General features: G+C 43.6%; 3 protein-coding genes across 17 annotated transcripts in view; 1 reads left to right on the forward strand and 2 right to left on the reverse strand.

The window, feature by feature from the left end:
* The window catches only part of ABI1 (abl interactor 1), a 101,050-nt gene extending 100,263 nt beyond the window's left edge, over positions 1-787 (reverse strand). For 12 of the 14 annotated variants that reach the window (XM_033166177.1, XM_033166171.1, XM_033166175.1 and 9 more), the window contains exon 1: positions 527-773. In XM_033166177.1, the coding sequence (XP_033022068.1) occupies positions 527-643 (117 nt within the window). In that variant the 5' untranslated portion in view covers positions 644-773. Of the gene's footprint in view, positions 1-526 lie in introns of all 14 variants that reach the window. The other 2 variants (XM_033166173.1, XM_033166176.1) reach the window with 2 other exon arrangements.
* A 9,451-nt stretch (positions 788-10,238) lies between these two features.
* Positions 10,239-11,050, reverse strand: LOC117055799 (centrin-2-like). The gene has a single exon (XM_033165640.1). The coding sequence runs from the start codon at positions 10,751-10,753 to the stop codon at positions 10,262-10,264; it is 492 nt and encodes a 163-aa protein (XP_033021531.1). The 5' UTR covers positions 10,754-11,050; the 3' UTR covers positions 10,239-10,261.
* Positions 11,051-12,750: 1,700 nt separating this feature from the next.
* ACBD5 (acyl-CoA binding domain containing 5) overlaps positions 12,751-22,991 on the forward strand; it is a 32,962-nt gene continuing 22,721 nt past the window's right edge. The window contains exons 1-3 of one of the 2 annotated variants that reach the window (XM_033165638.1): positions 12,751-13,075; positions 16,928-17,048; positions 20,126-20,198. In XM_033165638.1, the coding sequence (XP_033021529.1) occupies positions 12,982-13,075; positions 16,928-17,048; positions 20,126-20,198 (288 nt within the window). In that variant the 5' untranslated portion in view covers positions 12,751-12,981. Of the gene's footprint in view, positions 13,076-16,927; positions 17,049-20,125; positions 20,199-22,991 lie in introns of those variants that run through there. The other variant, XM_033165639.1, reaches the window with a different exon arrangement.

Consider the following 22,991-nt stretch of genomic DNA (forward strand, 5'->3'; position numbering starts at 1 on the left):
GGGAGGGCTGTAGAATAAAATACCCTTACAGACACACCCTCAGATCCGAGCAGACGGAATAGCCACCCTCCATTAACCCCCACCCCACCCCACCCCACGCCAGGCGCTTCAAGGGAAACACAGCCCCGAGGTGGAGCTGAGTGGGTGGAGGAGAGAAAGCCCTCGTTTGGTTCAAAAGTTTAAAGGGAAACGCCGAGGGATTGGACTGGGGAAGGGTCGTGGGGGTGGGGGAGAGGGCAACACCATGTCTCGCAGCCTGGGCTTGGCGCTACAATGTGCCCGGAGAGGCTTGCCCAGTGTCTGAGCTGGGTGCCTCTCTCCCCTTCGCAACAGCCCTTGCACACTTCCTGTGTGTGTGTGTGTGTGTGTGCAAGAGAGAGAGTGTGTGAGTGTGTGTGGGGGGGAGAGGTCCTCCCCCCCCCTCTTCCCCCTGCCGTGAAGGCGAAGGGAGGCGACTGGCTTCCCCCTCCGCCGCCCCAGGAAAGGCAAGCGATGTCTCCCCGCCGGCGCCTTCCCTACTACCTACCTGGATGTAGTTGTTCTCACAGTAGTCGGCGACCCTGGTGAGGTTCTGGTAGCTCTCGAGCAAAGCCCGCTTTCCAGAAGGGATTTCCTCCTCTAGTAACATCTGCAGCTCTGCCATTTTCCACCCCTCCGCATCGCTTCCTCTTGCATTAAAGAGACAGCGGGAGCTCCGCAAGCTCTCGAGCCAGCCCGCCTGGTATTGTGGGATTCCTTCTCCTTCTCCTCGCCTCGCTCTCGCCACAGAGACTTCGCTTCCCCCCCCTCCCACCCACACCGAGCCGCTCTCGCTCTCGCCCGTCCCTCGCCTGGCTCCTTTTTCGCCCGCCTTCCTTCTCAGCCGCCGTCCCCTGCCTCCCGCCCCACAGGAAAAGGCGGCCGCAAGGCACGCCGGGAGATGTAGTCACGGCTCTTTCCTGCCGCCCTCCCTTCCTCTTTCCCGCTTTACTTAGTAATAGGACGGGGGCGCCGGCAACTCTTTGCGTTTTGGCAGTGGCTTCATTTCCCGGGGATCCGCACGGGCGAACCCGGCAGGGTTTCCCAGGGATGGGAGAATTACTTGGAAGGGATCCTGAGGGTCATCCAGTCCAACCCGCTGCAATGCAGGAATACGCAGCTGTCCCGTGCGGGGATTGAACCTGCAAACCTTGGCGTTATCAGCACCGCGCTCTAACCCATTTAAGCTGTCCCTTTAGAGCAGGCATGTCCAAAGTCCGTTTCGGGGGCCTAATCCGGCCCGCCTGTCGATTTAACCCGCCCCCGTGGCAGTATATGTCCTGGGGTAAAATCCCCCCCCCCAAAAAACTTCAATCTTTAAAAAAGCTGAACAACTTTGGGGTAACATCAATCCTTTAAAAAAAGCTGAACAACTTCGGGGTAAAATTGTAGAAAAAGCTCAGCAACTTCAATCCTAAAAAAAGCTGAACAACTTTGGTCAGCCCTTAGGCATGTTCACTTCATCAAATCTGGCCCTCTTTGAGAAAAGTTTGGGCACCCCTGCTTTAGAGGCAGAAAGCTTTGAGTGCTGACATGCACGTGCCGGGAATACTGTGGCTTCCCTCCCCCCAAGCCTAGCAAAATATTAAGTATTCGCCTCCAGTCCCCATCCCCCCACAAACTGGCCATCAGTCAGGCATTCTTTCGCTGTGGTTCCTGCAGTGCAGGGGGGTTAGGCTTGATGACCCTCTGGGTCCCTTCCAAATCTGTGATTCTGTTGTAAACTGCCCTGAGATCTATGGATGAAGTGTGATATATGCTAAAGGGTGGAAGTATTCTAGTCCTTATGATTACAGGGGGGAAAACAGCAACTTTATGGTGTAGACAGCCAGGTGCACCCACCCAAACCTCCGAAAGTGAAGTTTCCCAAGTAATTTGATACAGCATAAATATGTACAGAGAGAGTAGACGGGCAGGTTGGACAGAACTATGCAGTCGCAGCTGCAACCCATACAGAATTTGATGGGCCTAAGCCTCCTGACATCAGAGGACTTTCAGGACATCTCATTCTGCAAGAAAGATGAGAGTACAGCTAAATAAAATACTGTATTTGGGACCTATGAGATCGCTTTACCCTGCATGTGTCCAGTCAACCACTTCGATCAGCAGAATTGGCACTACAGTACTATAGGTGCCACATAATATCTGCTCTACGTTTGTGCAAACTCAGCAGTTTGATGTGGCAACACCCACACTTTGGAACTTCCTGCCTATTGAGATCAAGCAGGTGCCTTCACTCTACTCTTTTCAGTGACATTCCTGTTCAGACAAGCCTACTCATATGTGGTCTAAACCACTGAGCCTAGGGCTTGCCGATCAGAAGGTTGGCAGTTCGAATCCCCGCGACAGGGTGAGCTCCCGTTGTTTGGTCCCAGCTCCTGCCCACCTAGCAGTTCGAAAGCACGTCAAACTGCAAGTAGATAAATAGGTACCACTCTGGCGGGAAGGTAAACGGCGTTTCCATGCGCTGCTCTGGTTTGCCAGAAGCGGCTTAGTCATGCTGGCCACATGACCTGGAAGCTGTCTGCGGACAAACAACGGCTCCCTTGGCCAGTAAAGCAAGATTAGCACCGCAACCCCAGAGTCGTCCGCGACTGGACCTAACGGTGAGGGGTACCTTTACCTTTACCTTTTTACTCATATGCTTAGGAAGTTGAGGTAATTTTACTCTGTTTAGTAGTTTAACTTGTAATTTTAAAAGTATAATTGTATTTTTTCTTGCTTTTACTGGTTTATCGTCTGTAACTCTGTTATTTTTTAGTGTATGCCACTGTATTGCAATCTAAATTCCATAGAATTCAAACTGTAATACAATAAAATGCAATATAAAGATAAAAGAATCCATAGAAATGCAATTAAATAATCAATATGAATATTTATTACAGAAACACCACGGATCACCTGAGAGACACTGTGGATGTACTACAAAAGGCCAGTATGTGAGAAGGGCAGAAATAATAGTACGAATATATAAAATGTTATCTTTATGAAAGAGGAAAGCACTGAGGATTCTGACACTCATATCATTATAGGACTTTATAGCAAAGCATCTCCTTTCTCCATAGCTGGCACAAATGAATTTTAGGATGGAAGCCTTGATTATGAAACCTCACCATCTGCTTTGCTTATGGCTTCATGCTGATTGATTTTCATATGGAAAGAACATCAAAGGGATTGTGACAGGACATTCCGTTTCAAGGCAGTCCCAGAATCCTCTGCTGCTGCTGCTGCTTTTCCTGCAGAAGTCACTAGCAAGAATGCCAATTAGTGCCAACTGCAAAGAAGATAAAAATGTGCAGCACAGAGCTCAATGTACCCTCCTTAAATGTAGCAGTCCTAAAAGCAGGAGTATCATTTCAGATTGTAGCTGGTAGGTGCCACAGCAACCTCACTTCCTTTCAGATTCTCATTTTTCTGATCTTAAGTTTGGTTCTCCACATTTTCACATCAGCCTGTGATTTGTATCTTTATGGGGGGGGGGGAGTTCTAATGAAATTCCAGCAGCATTTTAATGCACATTTCTCATGTTTGTTTGTAATTTTTCCTAGTATACACATTTTTGCAATTCTATTTCTCCTACTGTAGAAATATGTATGTTATTTTCACTAATAGATGCACTTATATACAGTGGTACCTATGTTTACGAACTTAATCCATTCCGGAAGTCCGTTCTTAAACCAAAACCATTCTTAAACCGAGGCGCGCTTTCCCTAATAAGGCCTCCCGCTGCCGGTGCCCTTCCACCATTCGGATTCCATTCTTAGACCGAGGTAAAGTTCACAAACCGGGACACTACCGGTTTTGCGGAGTTTGTAAACCAAATCTTTCGTAAACAGGACTGTTCGAAAACCGAGGTACCACTGTATTGGAAAACTGCATTACAAAATTAAGACAAGTGTGACTTTGGAACGATGACTGTTTCTGTTCACGTATTGTTTTGGGAAGTGTGACAACTAGGTGGAAAAGGTGGGTACAGATTTTGGCGGTGTGCATCTTACCAGCTGCCCGATAGTGCTGACCCTTAATGCTGACCTGTGGTGAGGGGGACATTCAGCCACTCAGAATGTAAAACCAGTAGAATTTTAGAGATACAAATAAAGAGTTGTATCCTTATTTGTTCTTGATATGCTCTTGCTCAAAAAAAGACCCATTGAAATGAATGGAGCTAATTTACTTGTGTCCATTATTAATTACAGTGGGCCTGCTTTGATTACGACTAGCAGTGGACGCAACCCAAAACTGACAACTTTCGGCTGGACCCTGCAGCTTTGCATTTTAACGGTGGTTGGGATTAGCAATTCTGATGCTTATTTCCAAGTTGTAGAAAGCTTCATTGCCAATTCCTGCAGATTGTGCCCTGTGGTGGAGCAAGCCGATCGGGCACCTGGGTCGGTGCACGTGCCTGCAGGGTCAGCTGACCACAGGGCGGGGCCAGCCAGAGCAGGACGCTCAGCGGGGCTTCCGAGGAGTCTGCCTGCCCCCTCCCACTCAGCCGCCCTACAGCTGAGGGGGAGGCGGTGGGCGGACCGTTTGGGGCAGCGCAGAGCCTGCGGGCACCCAAGCCACTGCGTCACTCCCAGGAGAGACGCGTGGCTTGGGCACGCTGCAGGCCCTGTGGTGAATGCCACCCAGCATTTTGTCACACCCCCCCAGTGGTGACAGCCGGGGCGGCCTGTCCCTACCACACACCCCTTCCTCTGCCCCTGATTGTGCCGCAGTTAAAAGCACCACTGTGGGGACTAACGGAAAAGTTGGCAGCCATGCTAGATATAGGCACTCATGAGAAGCCTATGCACACATGGCCTGAAACACAGGTATTGTCTATACCCTGCTTTGCCCAGATAGGGCTTTGGCTTTAAAGTTGAAACCACAAACTATGGTGTGCTTCTGGATTACTGCCACTGAAATATAAAGTCTAGAAAACACAGCAGTAATTGAAAGGTGTGTTGATTCCTGCAACTGAACTAATTAATTTCTTACTGTCACAGATCAGTAAGATTTGATGTGTGCAGAACACATAAAAAGAATACTAGAGAAATTTACAGGGGAATTAAATGGGAGTTCTCAATGCTTTATATTTTCACTCAAGATAGAGGGAATTTAGCTGAACATTACTAGAATAATAAAGAGATCCACGTTTCAGTGGGTCCTCCAGTTAGAGTTCATAATAAATGAAGAAAGTCTCTTCCCTTAATAATACAAATTGCAGTATAAGAGGGCATCAACAACAGATATAGCTCCAGTTTCACAATGACGAAGGTCACTTCCAGATGACCTGTTTATTGAGCGTTCATTCTGATTAGTTTGTGCAAAGTTTGCGGGGAGGTTAAATGAGATTGGCTATTTATTGAACATTCATTCTTATTTGCTTGGGGGAAGCTGATACGACGTTGCATCTTTTCATCTTATAAATGCTGCAGAACAGGTATGTATTGGTAAGGCGATCGGTTCCGTCTCTCGTGTGTGTGTGTGTGTGTGTGTGTGTGTGTGTCCAGCCCCAGGGCTTTAATGTACAAAGATTTGGGTTCTAGTTCAGTAAAAAGCTTCCGCTTAAATACAAGGTGAGTCGCCAGCCTGGGAAGGAAAGGAGCCCACCTTTTCTGACTTCCTGCTGGGTGTGCTTTCTAAATGGGCAACGCAGCCCACTCTGATTGCCTGTTGCTAGGCAGCCTGTAGCATTTTGCAGTAGCAGGAGCAAGCACACTCCAGCCAGGCATTGCTAGGCAGCCAAAGCTGGTGGGGAGCCCAAAAATAAATGCAAGATTGCTGGTCTGAGAAGGAACAAAAAACAGAAAGGACAAAAATAAGCTGTGTGACAGCGCTTCATTATGTAACTTGCCCTATCTCCCCTAATCAATGAATACTGCAATTGTTTGTCCTCTCTGTACCAATCTTTCCTTTTCCTATATTTTCTCTATTTATGCATTAAAATAAATAAATATAAGTCTAGACACTTCTGGGTTTTATCCCAACCCCCTTTTCAAATATGCTGTGTGGAGGAATGTTATCTGTCTACAAACGCCATGTCAAGAAGCGGATGAGGTTCCATGCTTTATTACAAAACAGGGACAGTGAACCAGCCCCCCCCCCCCATGTTGATGGACTCCAATTCCCACCAGCCCCAGCCAGCACAGCAAATGGTGAGGGATAATGGGAGTTGCAGTCCAACAAAATTCTGGAGGGCAACAGGTTCTCTGTGCCAGTAAGTCAGATAGTGAGGAAAACGGAGATTAAAGATTTGTTTTTATCAGAGGTAAATAGGTTTTTTAAAAATAAATAAATTGGCATTTCTGAATCATGCTTCAGCCAGACTGAAGGAATTTGGTAAGTTTAGCCTGGATAAGAGACAAGTAATATTTCATATACATTGCATATCCATGTAGGTCACCATTATGTACCTTCAGCAGCACTGGAGACCTTACGAGAAATATCTGAAGTGGATTTTCAGAAGAGAGAGAGAGAGAGTGAGTGTGTGGGTGTATGTCTTTTTTACCCCACTTTCCATCCAAAAGAGACTTCTAGAGTGGCTTGTAATTGCCAGTTATGTGGCAGTTCCTGCCCTCTGGCTTACAGTCTAAAAGACATCACACAAAAGGAAAAAGGAATGGGAGAGAGGAGGAAAAAGAAGAAAAGCTCACACCCAGCATCTTTGTTACAGAGTGCACTTCTTGCAACGACCAGCGGGAATGAAAGATTTCAAGGTGAGGCGGAACCAAAAGTTGCTTGTCTTTCAGCAGTGCAGCCCCATTTTTCCCAAGCACCATATGATCATAAACAGTTACTAAGCAGAACAAGAAAAACAAAGGAGGCCAACTGGTAGAATACAAAGGAACGGATCTCTCTTGTGTTTGTGTTTTGCTGTAGCTGTATAATAAAGACACTCATTTGTTTCAGAATTCAGCTTCTCAACTCTGCCAATATTGCTTCTTACAGCAGAGTGAAAGTTAGAGCTCATGTCTTAATTACCATGAAAGGATTCCTTGTGCTTAAAAGGTTTATGGCTGCCTGGGGAAAATATAATGGTTGTGGGGAAGCAGAAGACTGGTTCATTCCTCAGATCACATCCATTTCTCCAATACTTTTTATGGTGACTAGCCAAGGGCATTTTGATACCTGAAGCACAGAATCCTAAAGTCAATCCTTCCCACTAATAAAAATTTCCATTCTTTGGAGATAATTTGTGTTTCCTCTCCTGTGCAAGGGTAATACATATAGCTGCTTTTTAAAGGGGTTCAAGAGCAGCATGGCTATCCTTTCCCCCCATATTGATGGAACAGTGCTGCTGGGCCAAGAATAAAAGGGATTAAGCTGGACTTCAGGTGATAATGCACAAGCGGCCTTTCAGTATAACAGTTCTACATTCCAGCTTCTCTTCTTTCACCAAAGCTATCTGCATTTTAAGGATACACTGATCACTGGTATCTGATCATCAGCACAAGATATCGTTGGCAGTCATGTATATTTATTAGAAATACCCCTGCAATACTTGATTAATGCAGCAGGTTTAGAATTCAGTTTCAGTATAAGTAGGAAAGGGAATTGGATAATGTTGATATAACATAGAAAATGCTTGTGTTTGAATATGAACAAACAAGTTTATATGCTTGAGAACAGCTCCTGTTTATCAGTCAGCCCCGATTTCCTGTCTTTGTTCCTAGTAAATAATTGTGTCTGTTTTGTTGCTAAGGATGACTTGTTTTAATGTTTGTGTGAGTTGCTGGAGTTATAATTCTACAGGCTTAAGTTCCCTCCCTCGGAGTCTCCAGAAGTTAAATCTTGGAGAGGAATAGATGGCTGGATGCCTCTTGTCTAAAGTGCACACATGCCTATTTACCAGTGTACAAGCATGAACACTAAGGCACCACACAAAGTATAGCTTTGCAGTTTCATAAACTGCAGGTGCTGAGCTGTTGATGATAGTCTTCTATAGTGCAATGATTATTTGTTTAGAAAACCAATACACTACCTTTGCAATGCAATTGCTTTGCTCAAGGCTGCGTACAATTAAAAATAAAATGATCCTACCAAAGAAATAAAGCAGCAGTATAAAAATGGAAAGAAGGCTCAACAAATGCAAACCTTCTAAAATGAGGGTCTCCTACTTTTTAATTTTAATTTTTTAAATCTGCCTGGTAATGTTTTTAACCAGTTACAGTAGTACAATTGCTAATTGAGAGCCAGTGGCCATGCCCATCTCTGTCTTGTCTGGCTTAAGATTCACTCTACTAACCTTCATCCATCCCATAACCACCTTCAGACATTTGGTTCAGGACATCAACAGCTTCCCTCGTATCAGAGAAAAAGGAGAAATTATGTTTCCTTAGAATTTCTTAATAAAAACAAACACCTAGCTTTAAAAAAGGTGCAAAACAAGCTATTATACACATTATAATGAAGACACACTTATATGTGAAGTTACCTTATTTTTACAATTCCATATTTGCTGTATCTCATTGATTTAGTCAAAGTATAATCAGATCATACAAGTAAAATGTATCTGAAATGTTCTATTAATATTTAAATGATGTGACTTCTCTTAGTGTTGCCATCGTGAAGCACAAATGAGCCACAATATACCCATAATGAGGTCTTTTAAGTTTTACAGTGTGAGAGGTGAAAGGGTATGAGAGAAAAGCAATTACTGCAACTTTGAGAACAGATTTATTCTCCAGCTGCATTTGCTCCTCAAAGCCACTTGGTGGCGCTTCAAGCTTAATGTGTACCAACAAGTAAAGGCCTTGGGCAATTCCTGTAATTCAAGAAGAAACCCCAAACGATGCATTGATGTGGATTTCATCTTGTCTTGAGAAATGCTCTATGAAGCGAGGATACTGTTTAAATATTTTTTACTTTATTTCTCTGACATTTATGTTTTTAGTGCTCTGCTGTTCATATTGTCTGATACATCATTTAATTTTTTTAAAGAAACCTTTTGTATATGATAGCTAGCCATCCCGGGAGGAGCAGTTCTAAACAGTGTGGTCTGATTTATTTAAAACAAACTGCTGACAGAGCAGACCTTGCTGATACTTAGTAACATAGGAAGCTGCCTTATCAGAGCATTAGTGCCATCAAGCTCACTGTTTGCGCACTGACCAATAGTAGCAATGCAGGGTTTCAGATGGGGTCTGTTCCATCCCTACTTGAAGGTGCTGGGGTTTGAAACTGAGACAAAACAGATGCTCTTGCATTGAGCATGCTCCTATTTTAGTTGAAAATTGTTAGGCATAGTTTTTTTTTTATACTAATTTTAAGATGCAAGGAGTTGGGACGTGGGAGGCGCTGTTGTCTAAACCACTGAGCCTAGGGATTCCCAATCAGAAGGTCGGCGGTTCGAATCTGCAGGATGGGGTGAGCTCCCGTTGCTCGGTCCCAGCTCCTGCCCACCTAGCAGTTTGAAAGCACGTCAAAGTGCAAGTAGATAAACAGGTACCACTCCAGCGGGAAGGTAAACGGCGTTTCTGTGTGTTGCTCTGGTTTCGCCAGAAACGGCTTAGTTGTGCTGGCCACATGACCTGGAAGCTGTCTGCGGACAAACGCCAGCTCCCTCGGCCAGTAAAGCAAGATGAGCGCCACAACCCCAGAGTCGTCTGCGACTGGACCTAATGGTCAGGGGTACCTTTACCTTTAATTTTAAGATGCCTTTGGCAAATCTTTATCTAGAAAGGTAGCATGTAGTTCTTGAACATAAATGTACTAAATATAATTTCCTATAGTAGAGATACTAAGGGTTGTTTTTAGATGGGAGTAGCAGGTGTGAAAATGTGAAAAATACAGAGGCAGAACAAATAATATGAATACGAACATTCAATAACTAATCCCTGAAGTATTGCCTTGATGATTTTAAGTGTGTGTGGTTTTAACTGTGTTTTGATCATTTTGAAAGTGATTTTAAGATTTTAGCAATTTATACAAAAAACCCTGATGTTTCTACCTATTGTAATAAGAGTATAAATCATTACTATTCCCAAAGGAGTCTAAAACTGGTATGTTTATTCACTGAAAACAGAAAGAGCAAGGTTGCGCCAGGAGGAGGGAGAATTATTTCTTCTTCTTCTGGTGAGCCACATTTAATGTTCCAGCAGTGAATTACAGCCTCCCCTCCCCACAGCCATGACTTTAACCTGTGAGAGTTTCTGACTGAGAGAGGAGGAGGAGGAGGAGGAAGGTGGCTGGAGGAAAGTGAGGAGCTCCCCAACATTATTTGCAGGTGCTCTCAAGAGGCGGAGGAAGCCGAGAAGGGCTAGTAGCCGTGTTTCCTCATGATCATCAGAAACTCCTGCTCGCTCACTTCCCCGTCTCCATTCAGGTCAGCTTCGGTGATCATTTCCTGCAGTTCCTCGTCCGTCAGCTTCTCCCCAATCTCGGAGGCGACGCGCTTGAGGTCTTTAAAGCCGATCTTGCCCCTTTCCGGGTCCTCGAACAGCTTGAAGGATTTCAGGATCTCCTCTTTGGGATCCGTTTCGGACATCTTCTTGGTCATCACGGAGTAAAAAGCGTCGAAGCCGATCTTCCCCGAGCCTTCTTTATCCACTTCGCTCACGATCCTCTTGATCTCTTCTCTGGTGGGTTCAAAGCCCAGGGCCCGAATGGACACCTTCAGGTCTTTCACGTCGATGGTCCCGGTGCCGTCGGCATCCAGCAGGTCGAAGGCATCGCGCATCTGCTCCTTCTGAGCGGGGCTGAGTTCAAGCTTAGGGCCTTTCTTCTTCCACTTGCTCCTCCTAAAAGCCATCCTTCCTTCCAAGCCCTCAAGGCAGCGCCGTCCGGGCTCCTCAAGCCGTTCTGCCTGTTGCTACTGGCTGCTCCCCGCAAACGCCAGGAGGGAGAATGCTTATGCCTATGGGTTGAAGGTTGCCATGGCAGGGAGGATCATGGATGTCAGAGACCGGAAGTAGTAGAGGGACGGACTACATTTCCCAGCATGCTCCTCGAGGAGGCGGGGCAAGAATGAGCTGATCGCTGCTGTTGGGAGACATTTAATAGAAGCCTGAGCCTTGGGCAAAAAAAGGTGAGCGAACCTGCCACGGAAGGTAGGAGCGAGGAACAATTTGTGCTGTTTGTTCAGTTTTGTTATTTAGGAAATGAGGCGGAAGGTCAGCTGTTTTTCGGCCCCGCCAGCCTCTAGGCCTTGCTTAGGGATGACACTTTGCTCTCAAAAAGTTGGAGGAGAAAAAACATTGTATTGTTATTTTTGTCCTTGCAGCTGTCAGTTTCTGTCTGTAATTGAGGGAATTGGGACCAGATATGTGTTGCTGGGAAGTCTCGCCCCCGATCCCCACCCCAAGAGTGTGTAATAATAGACGCCTAGTAATAATGGGTGGTTGTATATTGTTGTATACTGGGAACAGGAAATCACCGGCGCTGAGGCTGGCTTTGCAAAACTTATCTAAAAGCCCCCTGTGAGTGAGGATGGGGTGAGTGTAGATAAAAGTTGTTGGGAAGTTGGAATTGCTTGTTTAGCTGTTCGCCAGGGGTGCGTGATGTCGCACTTGTCATGTCACAACAGACGTTTAAGAAAAGAAATGACTGGTGCTGCTAAATCCTGGAAAAAAGTGGAAGGTAACGTAACGGAGGACTGGTGTACAAGTGAATTCAGTGTATATCAGCAGTTACTCCAATACAGTCTTTTAAAACCACTTGTTCGAACTTCCTAATCAGGCTGGCAAAATAAGCTGAAACGATTAACCCCCGTCCGTCCAAATCCCTTTTCTTTTAGCGCATGTTGCTAATGACACCTCATCCACTTTGAAGACGAGAGTACAAAATCTAGAGGATATGACCCATTTAGGCTGCAATTCTGTGCATGCTTATATGGGAGTAAGCCCCTCTGAACCCAGTGGCATGAGCGTAGCCAGGATTTTTTTGGGGGGGGGAGGGGGTTGCTTTTCTTAGTGGAGGCAGGACCTCAGTTTGCTATGTATTTTAATTGATTCTAATTGATTTAGGGGGCAGCTGCCCCTCTCTGCCCCCCCCCCCCCGGCTACGCCGATGCCCAGTGGCTCTTACTTCTGTGTTAGCATGCAGGGCATTGGATTACGAGTCGTTAACCCCCCTAAGTATAATGATTTCGGAACAAGCCCCATTGACTTCTTTGGGGTCGAGCTTAAAAACATTCAGAAGGACAGGTCACGCGACGCGAGCTAAATAATTGGGCCGCATTCTTGATATACAGTACAGGGAGATGAACCTACAATAGACGAGCGAAAGGAGGGTAATAAACACCCCTTTCCCTGGCGCCTTTGGCACAACCTTTTACTCCCAATTCCATACTGTAACTGAAAAAAAGTTTATTCTTCCCCGTTGATCCTTCCTCCCCTTCCTGTTCGCTGCATCGCGTCTTTCATAATGTAAGCCTCTCGGGGCAGGGACCTGTCTTCTTTCCAAAGCTGACATTATATAAATCAATAAAGATGAAACCGACAAGTTGTGTGTGCTGTAGAAGGGTGAAGCCGGGGCACTGTTTGGAGTGACAATCCAGGGTGGACTTTGGGTTTAGTTAGTTCACATACTTCTTTTCCACCACCACGCCAGAGTGGAACCAAAATAGGCAAGCCTCAAAACCACAAGAGTACGCCTTATTATTATTCATTCACTTCGGGCTGTTTTACGAGGGAGCGAACACCGTCGCCTCCACGATTCCTTCACGAGGCGACCGAGGGGCGACCGGGACCGCGGAGAGGCCGGGAAAGGCCCGGCCGAGGGGAGCCCATCTTCTCGGGGACGGGCTGTGAAGGGAGCCGCAAAGGCCCGGCCTGGCTTTCCTCCCTCTGCTTGGCTGAAGGGGGCGGAGGCAGCCGCGGCCCTCGCGTCCCCTCCGCCACCGCCTCCTTCGCCAGACCCCCGTTATGTCCTGCGTTCACTCGGTTACAGGGAACTGCTGGGCGAAGGGAAGAAGCGGCGGCGGCAGCGCGAGTCCGGCGGCCGACACGACACGGGCTCATCGGAGGGAAGAGGCGGGACATGGCGGAGACGGAGGAGAGAGGCGACGGCGGCTCGGTGCACGAGACCCGCTTCGAGGCAGCCGTCAAGGTGATCCAGAGCCTGCCCAAAAACGGTGAGTGAAGCCCGGGAGGAGGGAGACGGGCGAGGGCCAGGAACCAGGAAGGTTAGGCTGCGAAGGCGACAGAGACCCCGAGGAGAGGGTGGGAAGCGCCGCCTCATTTCTGTGCCTCTTTGGGAGGCGAGGAGAAGCGTCCACCTGAACTGGGGTTTTTCTCCATCCCAGCCTCGCCACACCCACAGGAGCCACTGCGAAAGACCTGCATCTTTTCTATCCCTCCGCCACCCAATTCCTTCTCCTTCTCCTGCCAACCAGCTCTATTATGAATTCACTAGCCAATCTTGAAAATTTGCCATTTAAAAGAAGGTCAAATTTAAGATTGTCAGATTTAAAAGACGGCTAAAACTGTTTGGAAAAACCGGGGTGGTGCCCCCCACACAAATATGTTAGGGAATGGCCTTTCCTGGCAAAAGCATTTCTTTATCAAGAACTCTAGTGCTCCTGGCTCTCTTTTTCCTACCTAGGCAACCATTTTAATTTGTTTACCTTATTATTTGGAGGATTTGTATTCCACCCCTTGGACAAGCTGACTGGCAGAACAGCTAGCATAAGATTTCTCTAAAAGTCTTTATGGTACAGTAGTTGGTTATTTAAAAGCAGGAGGAGGAAGAACCTGTAGTCGGATAAAAAGGCATGCATGCAATACCAACAATCCAAAAACAGGAAAGGTTTTCCCTTAGCACTGGTAAGGAGCAGTTGGAGCCAGGCAAACATCTCTGGAAAGTGCATTCTGGCTACTGCAACTCAGAAGGCCTTATCATAGGCCTCTTCCCACCTTGCCTTCTGAAGGTATCAGATAAATTTTAATGGCCTGTCAGGTTGCTGAGGGAATAGGTGGTCCTTGCAGTTCTATACATCCCTACTCTGAAGCCAAATTGGAGTACTTATACACACTTATGTATATAGAATTGCTGCCTTGATGCTCTATTGTTCCATACAACAATTGTTCCTCTCCCCAAAATGAAACATTCTGCAATCTCTGTGTGTAATCCTGATACGTAGTTTAATATTTACAATGAAAAGTTGATAAACTTAAATTGAGAGCAGGACTAAAAAATAGCATGTCCAAAAAGAAAAGCTTCCATCTCTATTTAAGAGAGCCAAATACTCAGCCAACTCTGCTTCAGAGGTTGTTTTTTTAATGCCGTCAACTATTTTCTTTAAAAAACAAAAACAACCATGTTATCCCAAGCACTGCAACCAAGGAGGGGTTTTTGCCTTGAGCGTGTTACGTTCATACTTGATTGTGCGTTGGTAACAGTATGTGGGTGTAAATGGTGTGATTTTCAGATCCCTTCTCTTTCCCACCCCACCCTTCTGTGAAATTGGCAGAGTCGCATAACACTGGAAAACTTAAGCTGCATTCACTTCATACTTAAGAATGGTGTCAACACTTGAGATAGACACAAAGAATTGGTAGAAAGAAGGACACCTAGATGGCTATCACCCACAGAGATATTAACAATAAAAAAAATCAACACAGAGGAAGAAAATTGGCTAACATATGAGGATTTGTTGATTGAATCAGAAAAAGGTTGGAAAATTAAAGCTTATGATCAGGTGGCGGGTAAATTGACAGGGTGGATCCAATATCACCAGGTGTGTGGTCTATTTAATGAGGACAAAAGAAAACGTAATTTTGACAATAAGAAATCGAAATTTCAAGTGGAAATTTTAGAAAGCAATGAGAAAATATTATCCAAGATGTATAATTACTTATTAGAATGGCACACAAAAGATGAAGAGATTAAAGATGTTATGGTAAAATGGGCGATAGATGTCGGGCACAATATCCAAATCGAAATGTGGGAAAAATTATGGAAGGAACATATGAAATTTACTGCTTGTATAATCTTAAAGGAAAACATTATGAAAATGATGTACCGATGGTACCTAACCCCAGTAAAACTAGCAAAAATATATAAGAAATATGATAAGAAATGCTGGAGGTGTGAAGTGAAAGATGGCGAGTTTTACCATATGTGGTGGACATGTGACAAAATTAAACCTTATTGGGAAGCAATTTATAATGAACTAAAGAAAATTTTTAAATATACATTTACGAAAAAACCAGAAGCCTTCCTGATTGGTTTAGTTGGAGAGGAAATTGAAAAGAAAGATCAAAGATTCTTTTTATATGCCACCACAGCAGCAAGGATATTAATAGCGCAAAATTGGAAATTAAAAGAGGTACCAACGGTAAATGAATGGAAAAGGAAATTAATGGAATATTTTGAATTGGCGAAACTGACTGGGAAAATAAGAGAGCAAAGTGACCAAAGGTTTCAATTGGAATGGGGTAAATTTTTGGATTATATAAGAGACTGTAAAGATATGTAAGCACTTACAGGTTTGACAGATTTCTTGTAACAGGACAGAAATGTATAGTAAAAATTGATAACAATATGATAACAAAACATGTGGGAATGAAGAGAAAGCGAGGGAATAGTTAGAACATTAAAAAACCAGAGAAGGGAAGGAGGGAAGTCAGGAAAACTCGGCGGAGTTTGTGTAATAATTGTGAAACTTTATTTGATGAACGTATATGTATTTTGTTTGTTGATGGAAAATAAAAACACATTTGCAAAAAAAACAAACACTTGAGATAGCCGTTGCACATGTGCAGATGACAGTTTCATAAATAGGAGCTTGGGGGATGGGGTTGCAGGGATGGGGAAATCAAAATGGCCATGCATACATTGAGTGAATACACCCCTGCTCTGATGTTAACAACACTATGCAAATGTAGCCTGAAACACAGTGGGATGAAATGACCTCACTGTGTTTTAAGTTGCCAATATGAACATACCCATAATATTAGAAAATGAGAGGTGTCCTTCATAGTGTGCATCTTATAAATACTTTTCTGTCTCACTTTAGTTACAGAATCTTTTAAAAATGTATCAATCTAAAATTTTGAGCTTGTGCAAGATCCATTCTAAGAGCTAAGGGTTGGCTGGTGGTCAGACACACCAGCCATGTATAAAGTGGTAGCATAAGCAGTCAAGAAATCTTCTCCTTACCTGGTTTTCAGTAGGGCAGATAGTATTGGGGTAGCCATGGGAGCAGGGCCTATGGTAGAAACTGCTTGAAGCACCTAACCATCGATTTAGGTAACCATAGTGGGGTAAAATGACTTTGGGGGTTTTTTGTCATAGGAGGATCTGCTGTGGTATTTTGATCCTTGACAGGGCTTTGAATTTCTATAGCTTTTCCCCAGTATTGCAATATGTCTTCAACACAGGATGTGTGTGAGCTGCATCACAGTAGGGACAATTCTACCATAAAGCTAGCATGAGAGGTATCAGCAGTCATGTTTTTTTTCTGTTTGGACACATTACTTTCACTAATAGGAGAAACAACAACAGAGATGATATCATTACTTGAAATATAAAGGTGACTATGTTCCTTTGCACAAGTATACTTTACTCACTAGAGTATCCTTTCTGATTATAGAATGAAAATAAACATAGACAGGAGGTGCAATCAGTTGATTTTTTAAAATCAGAAATTGATTTGCATAAAGTCTTTAATTTAGTCCTTGTTATGGGTGTACTTCCCAGTAGCCTGGTGCTGCAAGTCATGGAGTCATATTCTATTTATTTTGGACTGGATCTTTAACTTTGGACTAGATGTTTTAACTTAAGTTAGTTGAACTTTAGTCTCATTTACCGGTAGTTCAGTGTGAACAATAAGTCATGGTTTAAGTTATGTCCCCTTGATTTCAATGGAACTTCAGTTAAATTAACCTAGTGTGAATCTAACCCTTTGAGTTGGTACAGAAATTAGGTGTTTAAAAATATCTGTCATTTATGGTGTTTCTCACTCTAAGATTATTTTCTCTAGGTTCATTCCAGCCAACAAATGAAATGATGCTCAAGTTCTATAGCTTTTATAAGCAAGCAACTCAAGGACCTTGCAGTAGTCCAAGACCTGGATTCTGGGATCCTATTGGTAGATACAAATGGTAAATATGATATGCAAGAGATGTTTTAAGTTTGTATGTACACAAGCCCTGCTGCAGTGGGGGGCAGCAGGGAGGATGAATTACTGACTACTTTTTTTTCATGGGACACTGCTACAACTCACTGGTAAACCAAAGGGTTTGCATGCAGAAGGTCCAGGTTCAGTTTCCTACATCTCTAGGTAGGACTGGGAAATACATCTCAAACTCCAGAGGGCCACAGCCAATTATGGTAGACAATATTGAAGGAGATGGACCAGTAGTGTGACACTACTGTAGTGTGGCAGCTTCTTGTGACAACTTGCATATGGAGAAAAGCCATACTTATAAAGAATATAAATGTGCACTAGATCACTGGTAGTAGGGGATGTTCTCAGTCTCTCTTTTTTTTAAAAAAACAAGGCCTGGAATCATTTCTGAGATTTATGTTCCAGGTATTTTAACTTTGTCACCTGGGGAATTGACATGTGCATCCTGCTCTGCCTAGCATGCCATGATTACCTGAGCACTGCCACCTTCCCAGCTATTTCTGTTTAAAATGTATCTAGTTCAGGAAATATCATAATAAAGATGGTGGCAATGTACATGTAAAATTGGTGGTCGAGCTGATGGAAGTGCAGTGTTGCCCCCATTCTTGTGCAGCATATGTTGGAGGTGGAGGTAGCCAGGTTGGATTCTGCAGTTTGGCTCTCCCTAACAGAGACATTTTTGTCTGTAAGCACATGTAATAATTTCTCTCAGCTTACAGAGGTTTATTCTCAGTGCAACCCTCCAGAGGTGTTCTTTTAAAAAAAACTTGTGTTATAATTGATATCCACAGCAGATTAGCAAAGTACACTTTTTATTCAGGCAAAGGTTAAATCAAATTAAGTGCTCATTCTTGTCTTTGGAAAGGGGAAATAATAATAAAGATGATGATGATAAACCAGGAAGTAAGGTATTGTGGGAAGAGTGCTGCATGGAGACAATGAAATCCTGCTAACTAACATTTCTCTTAATTTTTTTAAAGCTTCAGGAAATCACTTGCAGGGATATTTGGCTATTTTAAGAAGTAAACAAAACAAAACCCCAAATTCTAAAACTGTTTTTTTTGGGGGGGGAGCCAAAATAAGTCAGAGGAGTGTGCCATATGTCCTTGGTACATCTGGCAGGTTTCTGTGACACTTGTGCAGCTATAGTGTACAGGAGAATAGGAAAATGCTGTTTGAGGCAGGGAATAGGGATCAGGCAATTGCATTTTAGCAGCAGCAGCAGCAGTAGTGTTTTTTGCTCCAGTGCTGGGTAATTGTGTCCCCCCACCTCCCCATGACTGCTGTGCTGTCTGTGACTTTCCCACACAGAGATTTGACTATGCACACAATAGACAAACGCATTTGAAAAGGCCATCTGGGTTATTGGATCCAGCTATTTATTTATTTGTTTCAGTTTTATATCTTTGACTTACCTGTTTCTCAAGTCTATTGCAAAGAGTTAGAACAAAATGTTGTGTATTTTGAACTGGGCACCCAAGCCGAGTATAAATTATTCATAACTGGGGCCTACCTTCAGACAAAAAGTGAGAAGGAAAAGATGGAAACGAGGCCATTTATTAAAGATTAATAATAATAATTTTTTATACCCCGCCCTTCCCAGCCAGAAAACCGGGCTCAGGGCGGCTAACATCAATTAAAATCACAGCAAGAAACATAAAAACGATCAATTTAAAATAACAGATTAAAATACAAATTTAAAAATTCAATTAAAACTGCAGGTCTCAATTTCAAAAATAACCCACCAATAAAAGATGAAGCATAAATATTAAACAGAAACCAACCCAAAGGCCAGGTGGAACAGCTCCGTCTTGCAGGCCCTGCGGAAAGATGCCAAATCCCGCAGGGCCCTGGTCTCTTGTGATAGGCTGTTCCACCAAGTCGGGGCCAATATTGAGAAGGCCCTGGCCCTAGTTGAGGCCAACCTAACGTCTTTGTTGCTCGGGACCTCCAAAAGATTATTATTTGAGGACCTTAAGGTCCTACATGGGACATACCAGGAGAGGCGGTCCCTTAAATACGAGGGTCCTAAACCGCATAGGGCTTTAAAGGTCAAAACCAGCACCTTAAACCTGATCCTGTACTCCACCGGGAGCCAGTGCAGCTGGTAAAGCACTGGATGAATGTGGTCCCGCGGCAAAGACCAGGTAAGGAGCCTCGCCGCGGCATTCTGCACCCGCTGGAGTTTCTGGGTCAGTTTTAGGGGCAGCCCCGCGTAGAGCGAGTTACAATAATCAAGTCTGGAGGTGACCGTCGCATGGATCACTGTGGCCAGATCAGGGCAAGAGAGGTAGGGGGCCAACTGCTTAATACGGCGGAGATGGAAAAATGCCACCTTTGCTGTGGTTGCAACCTGTGCCTCCATAGAAAGAGAGGCATCAAAGGTTACGCCCAAACTCTTGACAGAAGGCGCTGGCACTAGTTGGGCCCCCGCAAGAGATGGGAGTTGGCCTCCCAACCCCATGTCGTCCCGACCCAGCCAGAGGACCTCTGTCTTCGAAGGGTTTAACTTCAACCGGCTCCCACGCATCCATGCAGCCACAGCCTCCAAGCACCTGGCCAGTGTGTCTGGGACCGAGTCAGGGCGGCCGTCCATCAACAGATAAAGCTGGGTGTCATCAGCATATTGATGACAGCCCAGCCCGAAACTCCGGACAATCTGGGCAAGAGGGCGCATAAAGATATTAAAAAGCATCGGGGAAAGGATTGTGCCCTGCGGAACTCCACACACCAAGGAGTGTCGCGGCGACAACTCCCTCCCTAGCACCACTCTCTGTCCCCGACCTGAGATAAAGGAGCGCAGCCATTGTCGGACTGTGCCCTGAATCCCCACGTTGTTTGAAGACTGAGAAACAAAGCCTCTGTTAAATCTTAATCACAGAATTTGTGTTACTCTTCAGACAATGAGCACATATTTATGTACACAAAACTAGATAGATTGTGGCGAGTTCTGTTGTTGCGGAATCAAGGGCTCAGTAAGAATGAGCCTATCGAATCTTACAGGAATTATAATTTTAAATGTATTGAGGATATTTGTGATATTTATTGTAGGGATGCATGGAGCGCTTTAGGTGATATGCCCAAAGAAGATGCTATGATTGCCTATGTTGAAGAAATGAAAAAGGTAAGAGTTGCTAGGTATGTCGAAGAAAGCAAATATTCCACAATAATTTCATTTCTAGGCATATGAAGCTTGAAACTTGATTAGCTTCTATCCAAGCTTCAAAAGGCTGCAAATTATTTGATGGACTTTACCCTAGGCAGCCTAGCTGTCAAAATGCTGAGAGCTTTAGTGATATTGCTGCCATGAAAGAGAAGTGAGCAATGCTTATGCAGTGCATTATGGAAGTTTATGGTAAGCAGCCTGCAGTTAATCACTGGAACTGGAGTTAATTCAGAGCAAAAACAGAGATGGAGACAGGCACTGGGCTATGCAGACTGTTTTAAAAACACGTACTGTAATATCAGTTGGAAGGGTTTCAGCTCTTCTGAGTATTTGTTAAATATCTTTCATTACAAGAGTACTAGATGACTCAAAACTGAAACATGCAAAAAGCTAAACCTTGGCTGCTTGTATACAACTTGCACCAAGATTTCCATTTTGCTGTGTATTTTCGATTATGTGGGGTTAGGATAGATGACAATACTCTTTATATACATTGGAAATCAACAAAACTATCTATCTGTCAATCTATCAATACTTCATAATAGCTAACAAAAATAAAAACACTGAAAACCTGCTTAGAGTACAAATTCAGAATTCTGATTTAATATTTATGCTAATATTATAGTGAACAGTAAACCCTAGTGTTAAGGCCCTTGGAGGGTGTAGGAAGAAGGTTAACAGATGGCAATCCTCATATGGGGTGAAGGTGCTGGATTGAGGACATAAGGAAAGGAAATTTCTGATGGGGAGAAAGAAGAGAGCAGAAAGCATGGGGAGAGCATATATAGGATAGGAGAAGGCAGGGCCCATGAGCAATGAAGGGGTGCCCAGAAGAGGTGCTGCAACGCCCTGGCAAAGGATCTAGCTTGAGGCTGATGGAAGTTCATCAGTGAGATGCTCATCAGAGGAGATTGTGGTGTGGATTACCCAGAGACTCTGAAGCCTAATAGGTTTGAATGTTAAGGTGTTGGAAAATTCTGATTAATTTTGAGATTTGCATGGGAACATTAAATGTTCTTTAGGGCATTGTACAGTTTATATTTAACTTCAACATGTGATTTGGTAGTATCCCAAAGCACATAATAAAAAGAAAATATCCACTGTGTTGTTGTTTTTTTTGCCATGGCAAATGTATTACTATTTCTTCATATCTGAATCATGTCATCCACTTACTTTTGGTAATCAGTAGTGCTACTCTAAAGTAAGTAGGCTGGGTATTGGAGTAAGCTGGTTAGAATAGAAATTGAGTAGGCTTGAGCCTAATATAAAAAGAAACATACTATACTTAAACTACTAAATGTAATTTGGGGCGTTGTTAGGATTAATCTAATACCATATGTGTTGAAGGAGCTTCTGATGAAATCTTGCCAGTTAACATGTTAAATGTTTCCAAATTATTGTTGCTGCAATATTATATATTGCCTAATGTTTTCTTTTGGCAAAGCATCTTCCATGCATAGATTTAACAGGCTTAAGCAAGATAAGCCTGAACCTCTGCCTTCCTTTCTGAGAGTAGATAATAGAATGGAAGACAGCAAGAAAATATATCAGAATACCCTTATCTGCTGATGAATTTAGTTTCTCTGCATTTCCTGTGCTGCCTGTTTTGTGGCGCCTTTATTCTGATAAATGTATTCTTTTTGTAAAGGAGTTATAAATTATGAAAGAATATGCTAAGAAAAGGTTATAATATTTTTATTCTCAAACAAAATCTGCTTTTGGCACAAAACCATTTGCAGAGTTACTTGAAAGTAAGTCCTACATTGGGTAGAAGTTGCTTGTGAGTTAACAAGGATGGAATCTGGTACTTAAGTTGTTTAATATGTTTGAGCCTAGATGTTTTTTGGATAAGCTCATTGGTGCAGTGGCAAACATGATTCACCATGCAGTGTAATTGGGAGAAACAACAGGAGTTTTGTTGTAGTAGTACAGTATTGCCTTTCTCGTTTTCTTCAAAGGAAATTTATTTTAAAAATTATGAGTGTACCTTCCTTAGCCAGCAATCTGCATTCTGGCTTAGTATTCATATCCTTTACACAAATACATAAAAATGACAAATCAAGCCTGTTTATATTTGTGAGATTGGGCTGAATATACATAAAGAGAGGTAGTGATATTTGATAACAATATTTATTTTAAGGATTTATAAACTGCTTCCCAACAAATGTTTCTAAAGTAGTGCAATGTAGAAATACCAAAAGAACAACGCATATAGTAAAAATTAAGTATACTTAACAATCTATAAAACACTATCCTAAAAGCACTAAATTACAAGTTTCTGCATAGTATAAAGAGTCATTCTTCAGGGAAAGGCTTCTTAAATAGATACGTTTTCAACAGCTGCCTAAAAGCTAAAATGCTAGCTGCTTGACTAAGTTCACTGGGAAGCTGATTCCATGGAGCTGCAGTCAAAATACTAAACATTTGGTTCCTACTTTATGCCAGCCATACCTACGGGGCGTACAAAACAACACCCTATCAGAGGAACAGTTCTCAGACAGCTGTATGGGGCAAAGCAGTCCCTCAGGTAAAGTTGATGTTGCAATTAAAGGTTTCAAAAATCTTCTTTGGCGATCACTCGTAGCCGAGTAAGATTGTCTTCCATGAACATGGTCTTAACCAGGCTTCCTCAAACTTGGCCCTCCTGATGTTTTTGGCCTCCTGATGTTTTTGGCCTACAACTCCCATCATCCCTAGCTAGCAGGACCAGTGGTCAGGGATGATGGGAATTGTATTCTCAAAACATCTGGA

This window comes from Lacerta agilis, chromosome 12 (genome assembly GCF_009819535.1).
Source record: "Lacerta agilis isolate rLacAgi1 chromosome 12, rLacAgi1.pri, whole genome shotgun sequence".
NCBI classification, from domain to species: Eukaryota; Metazoa; Chordata; class Lepidosauria; order Squamata; family Lacertidae; genus Lacerta; species Lacerta agilis.